Source organism: Eleginops maclovinus, chromosome 4 (genome assembly GCF_036324505.1).
Source record: "Eleginops maclovinus isolate JMC-PN-2008 ecotype Puerto Natales chromosome 4, JC_Emac_rtc_rv5, whole genome shotgun sequence".
NCBI classification, from domain to species: Eukaryota; Metazoa; Chordata; class Actinopteri; order Perciformes; family Eleginopidae; genus Eleginops; species Eleginops maclovinus.
This window is the reverse complement of record NC_086352.1, coordinates 25,208,817-25,224,498: the sequence shown is the minus strand read 5'-3', so window position 1 is coordinate 25,224,498 and position 15,682 is coordinate 25,208,817. Positions and strand designations below refer to the sequence as shown.

The 15,682-nt window shown below is 39.2% G+C and overlaps 1 protein-coding gene across 2 annotated transcripts in view; it reads left to right on the top strand.

The window, feature by feature from the left end:
• ddb1 (damage-specific DNA binding protein 1) overlaps positions 1-15,682 on the top strand; it is a 56,809-nt gene that overhangs the window by 5,295 nt on the left and 35,832 nt on the right. For both annotated transcript variants that reach the window (XM_063881875.1, XM_063881876.1), the window contains exons 2-7: positions 7,038-7,186; positions 7,683-7,799; positions 8,231-8,452; positions 9,578-9,692; positions 10,303-10,400; positions 14,863-15,021. In XM_063881875.1, the coding sequence (XP_063737945.1) occupies positions 7,038-7,186; positions 7,683-7,799; positions 8,231-8,452; positions 9,578-9,692; positions 10,303-10,400; positions 14,863-15,021 (860 nt within the window). The remainder of the gene's footprint in view (positions 1-7,037; positions 7,187-7,682; positions 7,800-8,230; positions 8,453-9,577; positions 9,693-10,302; positions 10,401-14,862; positions 15,022-15,682) is intronic.

Below are 15,682 nucleotides of genomic sequence, written 5' to 3'. Positions count from 1 at the left end.
TATTTTTAAAATACGTCTTATCATTCTATTAGGACAGTGTCGTGGATATATAGAGAGATGTCCCAGACGTACGCACATTCCAATCTACTTATATTAACCTGTCCAATGAACATATTTCAGATGTGTAGGTCACTGACTTTTGACCTTCTAAGGCGTCAGCTTTATTCCCACAATATATAATGTCAAAACTGTTGAGATATTGCACACATCTGGTGTCGCACCTTGTGTGAAACCTTCTAACGAATCTCAGTCCCTTCTTACTTCAATATACTTTACTTAGATTACATTAACAAAAACTGCTTCTCTCATGTTAAATTAAGTAATTACTAAGTCACCACTTCCTTTTTAATCTACTGGATCTTCATCCCCACCTAATTCATACAAAAATATCTAATAGATCTTATTTCCAATACTTTTCACATACTCACAATCGTAAATCAAAACATTATTAGGATCTGTATGACTCTGCTCGATTCTCTTAATATACTTCATTATTAATTATCAATTTCAGTCTTCTTGAAAAATATTTCAAGTCTTTAATCGGGAAAATAATGTGTGAAACTATGAGACCTCTGACATGTTATAATTACAACTTCAATCAATAAAAAATGTTAAAATAGGAGTGACTTTAATAATGGTTTCCATTCACGTGGTTAATTATATTTTACATGGTCTGTAATCTAATGTTGGAGTTATCACTATGACAAGTTTGTTTCATTTAAATATCATATCTGAGATCAAGTGTGTACTAAATCACTCCCTCCTTCTGTAGATCAAAACTCCCACAATTTAACTTTACCAAAGACACACCCCAATATAGGCTCTGAAATAATAATAGGTTAACATGATTAAAATGTTCCTACCCTGTTCTCCTGACTCCTGAACAGTTTCTACCAAAAGTGTAGTGGATCTTGCTTATATCTGTAATTTCCCCCTTTTTCCAATAATGTGTTTCCGATTTATTTACTCGTTCACTTTAAAAACTTCTATTTTTCAATTATCATTTACCAATCTATAAAATCTTATGTTATGAACATTTTTATTTTTGATGTAAATTTAAAAGCCAATTTAAATTCTTTAAATGTGTTCCACTTACAGTGGGGCAAAAAAGTATTTAGTCAGCCACCAATTGCAAGCAAGTTCTCCCATTTAAAAAGATGAGAGAGGCCTGTAATTTTTATCATAGGTATACCTCAACTATGAGAGACAGAATGAGAAAATAAATCCAGAAAATCACATTGTAGGATTTTTAAAGAATTTATTTTCAAATGATTGTGGAAAATAAGTATTTGGTCAATAACAAAAGTTCATCTCAATACTTTGTTATATACCCTTTGTTGGCAATGACAGAGGTCAAACGTTTTCTGTAAGTCTTCACAAGGTTTTCACACACTGTTGCTGGTATTTTGGCCCATTCCTCCATGCAGATCTCCTCTAAAGCAGTGATGTTTTGGGGCTGTCGCTGGGCAACACAGACTTTCAACTCCCTCCAAAGATTTTCTATGGGGTTGAGATCTGGAGACTGGCTAGGCCACTCCAGGACCTTGAAATGCTTCTTACGAAGCCACTCCTTCGTTGCCCTGGCGGTGTGTTTGGGATCATTGTCATGCTGAAAGACCCAGCCACGCTTCATCTTCAGTGCCCTTGCTGATGGAAGGAGGTTTTCACTCAAAATCTCACGATACATGGCCCCATTCGTTCTTTCCTTTACACGGATCAGTCGTCCTGGTCCCTTTGCAGAAAAACAGCCCCAAAGCATGATGTTTCCACCCCCATGCTTCACAGTAGGTATGGTGTTCTTTGGATGCAACTCTGCATTCTTTCTCCTCCAAACACGACGAGTTGAGTTTTTACCAAAAAGTTCTGTTTTGGTTTCATCTGACCATATGACATTCTCCCAATCCTCTTCTGGATCATCCAAATGCCCTCTAGCAAACTTCAGACGGGCCTGGACATGTACTGGCTTAAGCAGGGGGACACCTCTGGAACTGCAGGATTTAACTCCCTGGCGGCATAGTGTGTTACTGATGGTAGCCTCTGTTACTTTGGTTCCAGCTCTCTGCAGGTCATTCACTAGGTCCCCCCGTGTGGTTCTGGGATTTTTGCTCACCGTTCTTGTGATCATTTTGACCCCACGGGGTGAGATCTTGCGTGGAGCCCCAGATGGAGGGAGATTAGCAGTGGTCTTGTATGTCTTCCATTTTCTAATAATTGCTCCCACAGTTGATTTCTTCACACCAAGCTGCTTACCTATTGCAGATTCAGTTTTCCCAGCCTGGTGCAGGTCTACAATTTTGTCTCTGGTCTCCTTTGACAGCTCTTTGGCAGACGGATGCAGTTCTAGACAAAGCCCTGCTTTTGCCTTCCTTTTCTGTTGAATAGTGAGGAAATCGCTGTGGGGGTTGGTCTTTCGCATTGCTCAGGAGGGTCGGGGGTCTGTCACCAGATTGCAGAGGGACAGTCTAGGTTGCAGCCCACTTTACCCTATGAATCTCAACACACTGGTTAAATAAATCCACTTAATTTTCACTTTTTCAACTAAACATGTCTTCTGATAACATATTTCTCAAATGCATTCAAATAAACTCCTTTTAAAGGAACTATTTTCCCCCATAATTTAAATATTTAAGTGTAATAACCATATTCCCCCACATTATCTTTGTACGGCCTCTGTTTTCTGGCATTTTCTTTTCTTCTACAATAAAAACATTCCATTTTTTTTTTCAAAAAGTAAAAATCCCTTTAACTTAACCTGTACAACCCAGCAGAACATGTTAACAGATCACTAAGATATATATTAAAAAAGGGACAGACACCATTACAGGGACAACAGGGACACAGGGTCGTCACATCCCCCCCCTTAAAGTCGGTGTCCCTAGGACCACCGTAACACTAATTCCATCCCAAAAACAAAGATTAATACAAACAAAAAATATACGTACCACCTTTTTTTAACTAACTAGTTCAGTGGAGCACGTGACAGGGCATCAGCAATAACATTGTCTGATCCCTTAATATGCCTAACATCAAGGTTGTAAGCCTGAAGGAACAAAGACCACCGTGTCAATCTTTGGTTGGGACATTTCATAGAATGCAAGAAAGTCAGTGGATTGTGATCGGTGTAAACCAAAATTGGTCCTCCTGCTCCCACATAAACATTGAAATGTTGCAATGCCCAAATGAGTGACAGCGCCTCCTTCTCAATAACAGAGAAATGTTTCTGGTAACTGTTAAACCTCTTGGAGAAGAAGCTGATTGGTCTCACCACGCCTTGGTTATCTCTCTGGAGCAAAACCGCACCCGCTCCCACCTGGCTTGCATCCACCTGGAGCATAAAAGGTCGATCAAAACATGGAACAGCTAGTGCAGGAGAGGAACACAACAGAGATTTAATATCATCAAATGCTTTTTGACAATCAACCGACCAAGTATATTTTACAGTAGACTTAAGAGGTTCAGTCAGGTGAAACACAGTAGTTGAAAAATGTTGACAGAAACTCCTGTAGTATCCCACCATACCCAGAAACCTTTGGAGTTCCTTTTTGGTTGTGGGCTGTAGATATTCAGCTATTGCTCTGACCTTAGCCTGAACTGGGGCCACACAACCTTGTCCCACCACATGGCCAAGGTATGTCACTGTGGCTTTTGCAAATTCACATTTGGCCAAATTTATTGTCAGGTGTGCTTCAGCCAATCGTTCAAAAAGCATCTCGATGCGCTGAATATGCGAAGTCCAAGTATCACTGCAAATAACCAAATCATTTAGATACACAGTACAGCCCTTTAGGCCTGACACCACACGATTCCTCAAACGTTGGAATGTAGCAGGAGCATTTTTTAACCCGAATGGCATTACTTTATACGAATAAAGTCCTGAGGGTGTGATAAATGCCGATATTTCTTGTGCACGCTTGGACAAAGGAACCTGCCAATAACCTTTAAGCAAATCAAACTTGCTAACATACTTGGCTGATCTATACAATCGTCCATTCTTGGCAAAGGAAATGAGTCAGATTTAGTCACTGAATTCACTTTTCTCATGTCAGTACAGAATCTAGGTGTTCCATCCTGCTTTGGCACCAAAATGCATGGAGACGCCCAACTAGATGCTGATGGGACAGCGATTTTATTCTCCAACATGTAATTAATCTCAGCATCCAAACAATTGCGTTTAACTGGTGGCATGCGATAAAAATGTTGTTTAATAGGCCGAGCATCCCCAACATCAATGTCATGCTCAGCCCAGTCAGTTTGCGAAGGAATGTCTTTAAACAGACATAGATACTTGTGTACCAATGCTGAGAGTTCTTCACGTCTCGACTCTGGCAAATGAGAAAACAACCCGTCTAAATCACTTAGCGATTCAGAATTTCTCAAACGACCATACAGCAAACTATCATCAGGTTCAGGCACTCTATCTCTCTGATGCAGCAAACTATCTGATGTCACAGCCAGAGCTGGATGCACTCTATCATTCACCTGTGTCTGTGTTTACTTCACGCATGTGGTATGGTCTCAGAAGATTTGCATGACAAAGACATTTGGCCTTCCTCCGTTCTGGTGTTGACAAAACATAATTTAGGTCAGACCTTTTTTCAATGACAGTGTATGGACCTGTATACTTAGCCTGAAATGGGGAACCAACAATAGGCATAAGTGATAACGCTTGGTCATCTGGATTAAACTCCCATTGAGCCGAACCACGGTCATACAACTCTTTCATTTTACTTTGAGAGAGAGACAGCTTTTCTTGTGCCATACTCAAAGCTACCAACAAACGATGTCTGAAGCCATTCACATAATCAATTAAGCGCCCTGGTGGCTCAGTGTCAACACAGCCATCTTTCAGCACTGCCAAGGGATCATGTACAGAATGTCCAAAGACCAACTCATTAGGGCTAAAACCTGTACTTTCCTGCACAGCCGTACAGTATGCACGAAGCAAGGATTTCTGGTGAAACCTTTCCAAGGCACCTTGGCTTTGTGCATGGTAAGCTGTTGATTGGTTCTTTTTAATCTTCAAAAGCTTCAACACTTGTCGTAACATGTGAGAAGAAAAATTTGAACCTTGATCACTCTGGACGACCTTAGGAATTCCAAATATCGAAATAAACTGTGACAAAGCCTTAACCACAGCTTTCGTTGTAATCAACCTCAAAGGATAGGCAGCTGGATACCTAGTGGTTTGACACATTACCGTGAGCAGATAATTGCAACCAGACCTTGAACATGGTAATGGGCCCACACAATCAACTATGAGATGAGCAAATGGTTCACTAAATGAAATGTATCCCCTCGATCGGCAAAGCCGGACGCACACCAATAGCCACTTCACCCTTGACAAGGTCACAGTTAAGATACAACTTATGAACGGGAACAGGGAGAACCTTTAACCCCATCCCACGACTCAGAACCGTGTCACCAGTGTCACTTTCCTCAGACAATGGCAAAATAGAGTCAACAATAAAGGAGTCAAAGGCACCTGTGTCTCTCAAGATTTTGATTGAAACTCTTACATCACTATTTAGTAATGACACAAAGCCATCTCTAATAAAAGGGGCATAAGATGCCAAGACATCTGTTTCACATGAGTGGGCTGTAAGCACCTCAGCAACACAGCAGCTTTCCACAGGGGCAGCAAATGCAACAGGCTTAACAAAAGATCTTTGTCCCTTGGACTTTGCTCTAAGCGCAGGACATTCTGCCTTCCAATGTCCTTTTTCCCGACATCAGTTGCAATTATCAACATTATCCAAATGGTCAACATCTGATTTTACGAAACCCAATTTCTTTGGATACATCCCAAATGAACTACCATCAGCAGCACATCTCCTCCCTTCAACAGCGGTTAGGGCCCCACAGCGCCCTCTAGACCTGTTCTTATGAAGCAACGCAAACTCATCTGCTGCCACCGCAGCCTCAGCAGCAGAAGTGACCTTTTGTTCTATTATGTATGTGGCCATGCGATCAGGAAGAACATTTTTGAACTGTTCTAAAATCATTAGTTCACACAAATCGTCGAAAGAATTGATGTCCAGAGCAGTTAACCGACGCTTAAAATGAATAGACAAATCCCTCGCCATCTCCACATACGTTTGACCTTGCTTTTGCTCAAGGAACCTAAAACGCTGACGATATGCCTCTGGCACCAGTTCATATGCTCTAAGCACAGCAGATTTAATTTTAACATAACTCGAGCTATCTTCAAGACTTAGAGAGGAATAAGCAGACTGTGCTCTTCCTGTGAGCACACACTGAAGCATCAGAGCGCAGTCTGCATCGGCCCAATCCCTAGCCTTTGCTACACGTTCAAATAATAAAAAAAACGTGTCAGGATCACTTTCATTAAAGTGAGGTTACAAGCGCATGTTACTAATATCAAAACGATGAGGAGACCTGGGCCCCTGTCCACCCTGCCCCTCACCGGACAACATGCCATCTCTGAGCATAGACAGGCGACATCCCTCCATATCTGGCTTGGCTTTCTCAGATTCTTGTCGAATTCGTTCCACTTCAATCTGTTTTTTAATTTCTAACTCATATTTAACTCTGTCATGTTCCAGCTGTCAACATTTCTTTCTGCTGCTCAAAAGACAGTACACTCGACTGAACAGGAGGCTTTGAAAAAACCTCCCCTTTCTCTGCAGGCAAAACTTTAATCTCATAATCTCGATATTATAGAGTCCTTGATGTTTTCTTTCACCCTTTTGTCACCACCAATAGACACAAAATGCTCAGCAATCAAGAGCAATTGATCCTTTGTGAAAGCACCAAGAGACTCATGTAACATGTAACTAAATCCATGTTAAAAATAAGTTCTGCCCTAAATTAGATATATTAAAAACACCAATAATTATGCTTAAAACATTGCCATCCTACCAATGAAAACAATTGGTAAGACACTGGGAATTACTATTTTGCCAGTATTACTCTCCAGCCCTATTTTGTTATTTGTCCACCTTGTCATCTTTTCCTCCTCGGCTCTTACCCAAACAACCGCCTAATTAACTTTTTTATAAATGTTGTTGTGCCTATAGGTCACTTCACCTCTGCGGATGACCTCAACCTGCTCATTGCTAAAAACACACGGTTGGAGATCTATGTTGTCACAGCAGAGGGGCTGCGGCCCGTCAAGGAGGTGGGCATGTATGGGAAGATTGCTGTCATGGAGCTCTTCAGGCCAAAGGTGAGTGTTTTGTGGTCGGTAGTAATGTGTACAAGTTTATTAAAAGTCATTGGTTGGAGGGCTCTTGGAGTAACTCAAGAACTACGTTTAAGCTTGTTATTTGAGACAGAATGCACATGCATTTCTTCTCATTAAACAAAGGAAAAACTCTAAAATGTATCTCTGGTTTACCATAATCAAAGGCTTTTATTTATTGAAAGGAATTACCTCTCAAGTATATAGTTATGTTGTACCTCAATGATGTCTGTGCCAGTCGTAATGTAGATACCTTACATATGTTTGAAAAAGAAAAAAGACATCCCAAATATTAGTGTTATTATAAGTGTTGTCTGAAAAATACCATTATCCGAGTTGGACAGTTACTTTTGACTGAAGAGGGAATTTATAGTCTGGTCGAGTCTGTCCAAAGTCATTTGGCTGGGGGAATTAAATTGGAAGCAGGCCTCTCTCATGCTTGTTTTTCTGATGACTTGGGTGTTTTTTCCCATTTGTTCAGGGTGAGAGCAAAGACCTGCTGTTCATTCTCACATCCAAGTACAACGCCTGCATCCTCGAATACAAACAGAATGGGGACAGCATTGACATCATCACTCGCGCCCATGGAAATGTCCAGGTGAGACAGAAATACAAATATTATTCTTGAAATTAGACTGTATTGTTAAATCTACTCAATAAACGTGACTCTCAGGGGATTAATTCATTCAATTAGCTTTGTTCATATGAATAACTGTTTTGGTTTATACCTTCTCCCATTAACTTTGATTCAATGCACCAGAGTTCACCTTGAGTCTATCTACAGTAGAGCGTCATTAATCAAACTTCAGTTAGACTCTGAATTCAGCTACATGTTAATAGAATATCCTGGAATATAAATTGGCATGTTCATCATTTACAAGGATATTATTGCCTTTTAATAGAGTTTGTATACAACATATAAATACAGTTTTTGAATAATTAGCTCATTTTAAATATAGAAGCTGATAATGTTTTATGAGGTTTTCAAACAGCAACTTAAACCTTTTCACACCCCATGCTGTTTTTCAGGATCGTATTGGGCGTCCGTCAGAAACCGGTATTATTGGAATTGTAGACCCAGAGTGCCGTATGATCGGCCTGCGGCTGTATGACGGGTTGTTTAAGGTGATCCCATTGGACCGGGACAATCGTGAGCTCAAGGCCTTCAACATCAGACTGGAGGAGCTCCAGGTCATCGATGTTCACTTCCTGTACGGCTGCCAGGCCCCCACAGTCTGCTTCATCTACCAGGTACTGGAAAAGGAATGAAAGTGGGATTGTGTGTTAGAGAGAATAACAAGGGTTCATAGAAAGTGCTAAACGTTTGGAAAATGTTGAATTTTAACTGTTATTCTTTCAAGGTTAGGCATCGGTTATAAAACACTCATTGAAAAAAGCTTGATTCATGTTGTTTCATCCACATATTTACTCACACCAGAACCGAGCAGAGCAGGGTCAGCTAAACGTTAAATAATCACGATCAAAACATACAATCAAAGTGAATATGAACAGCTAGTAAAATATAATGTATCCAAATAATTAAAAAGTGACAGTTAACATTGACTGCTGTGTTTTAATATAACTCCTCGAACCATATGCTGAATTATAGAGGCTTTAAGATTTTGAACATTTTTGGTTTATTTACTCTGGTCTGATTACTAGCTGTTTTTCTTTTTTACTCTTAAAGAGCTTCATGAGACCTGGAATACAAATCAGTTTGTACGTAAATTCATATTGGTGGGACATTTGCTATTATTATGTAAAGTATTCTCTGGAGCCTATAGTGATTGAAACTAAATGTTATTGTAATACTGAGGCAGCAGTTAGGCAGCAGTTTAACATAAGATACCACTTTGTTGACTGTTCACGCGAACATTTGCCCCGCATTACCTGCCTCAAACAAAAATTAAATAACATAAAAACATCTGTTGGATCACCCTCTGGCAATCAAAAAGACATGAAACAATACAGCCACATCTGACAAAAACTCAACTGTTTGATGGTGAAGTGTGAAGGTGCTGTTGTGGAATGTTCCTGTTGTGTGAACAATCTGTGCAAGCCATTTCTTTAAAGAGGTATTTCAAATCCAACATTGTTTAAATCTGTGATAACTAGCATGCAGTCTTTTTCATCCCTGCTTTCTCTGGGCTTTGTGGCAAAACTTGATTGTGTGATTGCCACCTGTTGATCAGTGAAACAATATGATGCCACTTGTAGGATTGTGCACTTGCACACCGTAAACAAATTGCCACCGTTAGAAAAACAGCTCCATTACTCTATCAGAAGTTTTAATCGCTACATGGAAACTCAAATTGTATTAATACTTCCAAAATGATGTCATCTTGTCCTCATTCAAGACATTTTTGTGTATTGTAGGACCCCCAAGGGCGCCATGTGAAGACCTATGAGGTTTCTCTGAGGGAGAAGGAGTTCAACAAGGGCCCCTGGAAACAGGAGAATGTGGAGGCAGAGGCATCAATGGTCATCCCAGGTAATCAGAGCATTTAATTAATCAATTAATCAGTTAGATAATCAAGAGAGAAGGAAGTGCTGTTAATTATGTCTGTCATCATCATCCTGGATTTGAATCAGAATAATTTTGTATATGAATTGTAACGAAAAAAATCTTAATAAAGGAAATAGTGAGTCTTACCAATGGTTCAAACTAAAAAAGTGGTTTTAATTGGTACATGGGATGTTATTTATTAGTATTTATCTCAGGCTTTACTTCTTGTTGTTGGGAAAAGTCGGACAGAAGAACGAACATTTGGTGCTTTGGGAATATGGATGTAAATTAGTATTCTTGCTATCTCTGGTAATTCAATTTGGGCATTTTTATACTCTTGTTCGTTAAGATGCTCTGTTCCTATCTGATAAACCAGCAAATAAATGAGTGAATAAAAAAATGATAGTACATTCTCCACTGGAGCCCTCAACATTGTAGATTAGTTGAAAACATGGATGGGGTTAATATATTGATCATGAAAATATTATTTGTTGAATCCCAACTAAAACGTATCTTTGTTTCTAACATATTCTGTGTCCTACATCCCTGTCTGAACCAAATGAAACCGACTCTTCCCTATGTGCTTGTCTTTTAGTGCCAGAGCCATTTGGTGGAGCTATAATCATAGGACAAGAGTCCATCACTTACCACAATGGAGACAAATACTTGGCCATTGCACCACCGACTATCAAGGTAAAGCCATCAGCGAATGGGTGTTGATAATCCAATGGTTTTATTATCCGTGTCTATAAAAGAAGATGTTTTTCTAAACTCTTAACTTTAGATTATGTATCCTTCAGGTGGCATTCAGTTGCAATGGTGTAGAATTGATGGATATAGTGTTTAGTAACGCCATAATGTTATTTCCACACTGATTTAATATGTGAGCAATGCCAAACAAATTACAGATCTTAAGCCCCAAGTCATAAAGCATCCACAGGCGTGTAGAATTTTGTGTAACATCTGCTTGCAAAGTTACGTGCAGAGGTGATGTAATGTTACATACCTATCAGTCGTTAGGATTGGACTGTTATCCATCTTCATAAACATTCAAGTCCAGTTAGCAATAGGAGGGTGAGACAGCCTCCAGCTAAATTATGTCAAATTAAACTGTGGTTTTGGTGGAAATTGAGTCCCAGCAGCATCACTCTTTATAATGAAAGAATAAAAATGGTGCTAGTAAACGAAGTCCTCTGCATCTGTTTATGCGAACATTTAAATCACATTTTGCTACGTTTAGGAGTCTCTGAGGTGTACACATCGGAGTCTATTTGTTATTAATCTTGTGATTGATATTTGAAGGGTTTCTTAAAGGCGAGTTTTTAAGTGCTGTGATGATGACTTCAGCTCCCCATGCACCGCTGCTTTTAATGTTATACTATCAAGACTAAGTTGCAGCCTGTACGGCTCTGCTCACATTTAACAAAGCTCAGGGCCTTAAGGAGCCGCTCCACAGCATGTGCCGTCTATAATTAGAGAATGTTCTCTCCCCGTCTCGCTGCTTTCTGCTACGACTGTCTCATACATTTTGAAAAGATAATTTCAAGTTACTTAGATGTAGTAGGGTTTAATTAAGAGTTACACAGCTTTTTTTGTCTTCATGATAAAAAAATTATGTCTTTGCAAGAGTTTTTTGCCAAGTTGAAAACTAACCTATTGGTCAGATGTAGGGTTGATTTGATTTTCACCTTTTTCGAAAGCAATATCAAACTTTTCAACCTTAACATATTTTGAAAAATATGTTTGTATTTTCCTATTATGGATAACGGGAAAATTAATATATTGGAAATTGTTATGCATATTTTTTTCCTATATTGAAGTTGAGGCAATCTTTGTTGGCCTGATATAATCTGTAGGGAAACTTAGACACACTTTATTGCCAGAAATTACTTTTTGTATTTTAACAGGTGTCAGTTAAATCTCCGAAACAGCTGCTTCTTACCACGATTATTTTCCCTTTTAATTTGATCCCCTGTATTCCCTGTCCAGCAACTATTGTCACAGATGGGGGAAGTTTTAAAGTGACTTTTTTTCCCCGTATTTAAATTTCTTGGACGTACCAGGCTGCGACAGATTGCTGCTCCTACTGTTTGTACTTTAAATATAACTCTAGCTGTGTTTATTTTAAAGTATCTGTAATAGCCTCTCATAAAGCAGTGCGTTTATTACAGTACAGGAAACAGCCACTTGCAAACTACGCTCTGTTATTTCAATAAAACAAGGGACTTTTCAAAAGTACAAGATTAATAGACATGAACATAAACTAAAATATCAGTTAACTAACCTAGTAGAAATTGTAAAATTCTCCATTACTTTATTTGGAGTGCTGTTCCGCTGCGCCACAAAGCTGTCCTTTCCACGACCCTAGCAACACAAATTAAAATGCAACACACGCTTATCCTAAAATGTTTCCAAGCTGACAGTTGTCTCATTGTTGTCTCCCGGCTCATCTCTGTGACCTGCTGATTGGTTTTGTCTTTAAAAGCCCCGACCAACCTGCACACAAACACGGCTCATGTATGCCTTGCAAGCTGTCGTGTCTCTGTTACAGCTCGGTTTCCACACTAGCATTGCTTCACTGTTGCTCAGCAGACATCTGAGGACAGAGCTAGTGGGGCATCCATTGTTGCAGTGTGACAAGAACTCAAAATAAAGTTATTCTGTACTTTTTTTCCCCACACGGCTACTGTTACATTAGTATTCATCTGAAAAACGCACTTCTTTCAGCGGTGCCAAGCACACGAAAGCATCCCTTCTGATGTATAACAACATTTTTGGCAGCTAATTAATAAATTGTCACTCATGAGAACAGAAGTGGAACACAATTGTGGGACACCAGATTCTGCCAGCATGTGTCTCATATTTTATTGGTCTGTGTTTCGGACAGCAGACTGGTTTCGGCTGTTGAATCTAACAAGCTAATTACCTGCCATTCAGCCGAGAGAGGGATGCTAGATGTTCGTGAAAAGAAAAGTGGATTCACGCTTTAACAGAAGATGTAAACAAAACCACAGTCAGGAAAATACGTTTTTTGAGAGTGCGATCAAGTGAGAAATTGATTTGGCTTGTACTGTAGACAACAGCAATAACAAAGCTTCTTTTGACGGTAAAGTAGAAGAAGCTTAGTCACTCTGCTTGATTTTAATGCCAATTCCAAACACAACTTCTCTGTTAAAGAGCTAATAGTGGAGACAGGAGACTTTGGCTCTCCAGTTTAAGGCACATACCATATTGTTTTTGTCGTTGTTTAAATATAATTTATAATGCTGTTTGGTAAACGCGTTAATATAGCTGCTTGGCTCCGTGTGCAGCCAGTGGGAGAGTCATCTGTTTTTCATCACAGGGAACATTTAGATTTTGAGAGGCCAACGAGTAGGAATGTCAACAGATTATTTGAAAACAACAACAACAACATGTAGTACATTTAACATTTATTTTTTTCAACATTTTTGTACTTTTAGGTTTATGCTTTTTGGTGATTTTCAATCTTTAGGTCACATCTTTCATTAAAGAATTCTCCGTAGCCACCACTGGAATAACATTTTCACAAAAAACCCAACAACAATAGAATTCGTGTAGCCATATCTTTATTTTCAACTGTGCAGAAATAATGGATCCAAACAGTATGAATGGACTAGATATGCCAGAAAAAATCTGTGCAGCAGTCAAAAGTTTGTTTAGAATTTGAACGTCAACTCTATGAACAGATCTTGAAAGCCTCAAACTATTCAGGACAGCCCTATCTTTCAATAGTCAGATACTCCCTGGGGAGTCTTGTTCCAGTAGAAACGAGAAGAAGACATTTTATGTGTCACTCCTGTTTATATTTCGCATCTGTAGGGTTTTCTGTCTTTCCTCTACTCTAAGTGGATATGCAGTTTTACTTGGGGAACATATATTGTATAACACAGTCCTATGTCAGCATATATTGATTCGACAACTACCCAGCTCTTATTTTGAGCTACTAACTTATCGCACATATCTGTATTAGCGTCACCTGATAAGTCAAAAGTAAATAAATACTTAATATATGTTACCTTCACAGTAGGTGATATAGAAATAGTGAAGCTATTGCATCAATTGACCTCCAGGGAGCACTGATGAGTTATTTTTCAACCATAAAATGTCAAATGTACTGCTCAATCATATAATTTAAGGATTCTGCAGAATTCAAGATCCCAAAAGGGATGACTCAATATTCGTTCATTTCAGATACTGCAACCTTGATTGTCTGCCGATGACCATCCCATACAGTGTTTTCCCCACTCTTTAACAACTTACCCTTTGAATAATACATTAGAGTAGATGCACTTTCACCTTGCCATCTAGAAAACATCAAACTCTACACACAGTCTTCACCCCTAAAGGCAGAAATACAGAGCCCCAAAGACAACTCGGTTATGAAATACTGCCGCTCTTTTTATTTCAACTTTTTCACACAAAGAATTTTAAGCTCAGTTTTGATTTATCAATACCATTTAAACTTCCTAATAACAGTGTAAGTGCGACTCTGTTAAAAAAGTTTAAACCTGAGTATTTAGAATAGCAAAGATATTATAATTCCATGGCTAGAAGTCAGTACTCTATACTTTAGGCCTGATTCTCTTTTGTTTGTTTTTTGATATCCGAGACACTGATTTTTGTTCTTGGATATTCTTTATGTAGATTGTTCTGTAAGAAAATTAAAGTATTATCCTAAAAAAAACTGAAAATGTAAAAGAAAAACATCAACATCATATGCCTGTGTGTCGCATTACATTAGTAACTCGCATTTAAATTGTAGTCTCTCAGACATGAGGCAAAAAGAAAGTTTTCAGCATCTTCGTTTATCTCCTGTTGTAATGCATACGGGGTCCTGACGGGACGACAGGCAGACTTGTTTAATCTGAGCTTTTCTTGTCAAACAAAATCTGAGCAGTCTCTACATCTGTAAATAAGATTTAAACTGTACATTTGGGAGACTCAGAGTTTATTTTTTATAAATGAACAGGAACATTGTGAAGACAGGTCTGTGTGGCTTGTTCTTGGACATGCTCATAATAGATAATGCATGAGGTGAGGACTTACACTCCTTCTGTAATAAAAGGACCTCTTACTACTCCTCCACTGTTCGTGTCATTTTAACAATGTGTTTTTGTCCCACTCTCACCCTCAGCAAAGCACCATCGTCTGTCACAACCGGGTGGACCCCAATGGCTCCCGCTATCTGCTGGGGGACATGGAGGGACGGCTCTTTATGCTGCTGCTGGAGAAGGAGGAGCTGATGGACGGCACAGTGGCGCTCAAAGACCTGCATGTGGAGCTGCTTGGAGAGGTCTTCTATTTATCTTATTCTTTATGTCTCTCTATACCTGTCCTGTCCTTTCAGTTGCTTGTTGATTTTCCTCCTGCTGCTGCCTTTTCCTTTCAGTACCTTCTTTGCTACGATTGACTCCCTAATGGTTTATAGCTCTGACAGGCGCTAATGGATCAGTCTACACTTGGAGAGAAGATGTGAAAGAATGATCCCACCTCTTTGTTGCTAACTTTCCAGGTTGTCACTTATCTCTTTTGCGTTGATTCAGACGATGTCCGTATGTCAATATCGCGCTCAAAGCTAAATCACACCTTAAAAGCATACAGCTCTTGGCTTCTGCCACCTTCTTCTAATAACTCGCCAAGGAGTTTACAAAGGTAAATTTGTGCTGAGTGATGCTGGAGCAAGAAACAATCACGCAGAGTAAGACCGCTGAACTAAAGAAGGATTGCTTTTCAAATCAGTCTGAACTTTATCCTAAGGACCCGTGTGCTTACTCCACAGGCAGCAGCAGCCCTGCAGTAAAATGTCACAGACAAACCCTCTTTATGTGTATCACAAAACCTCAGAGTATAACACTATATTCACACTGATGATGGTGAATTTAAAAACATTTATTCAACAGGTCTGTCTACTTTTAAATAACTTTAATAAAAAGAAAACCAATATGCTTGTATTT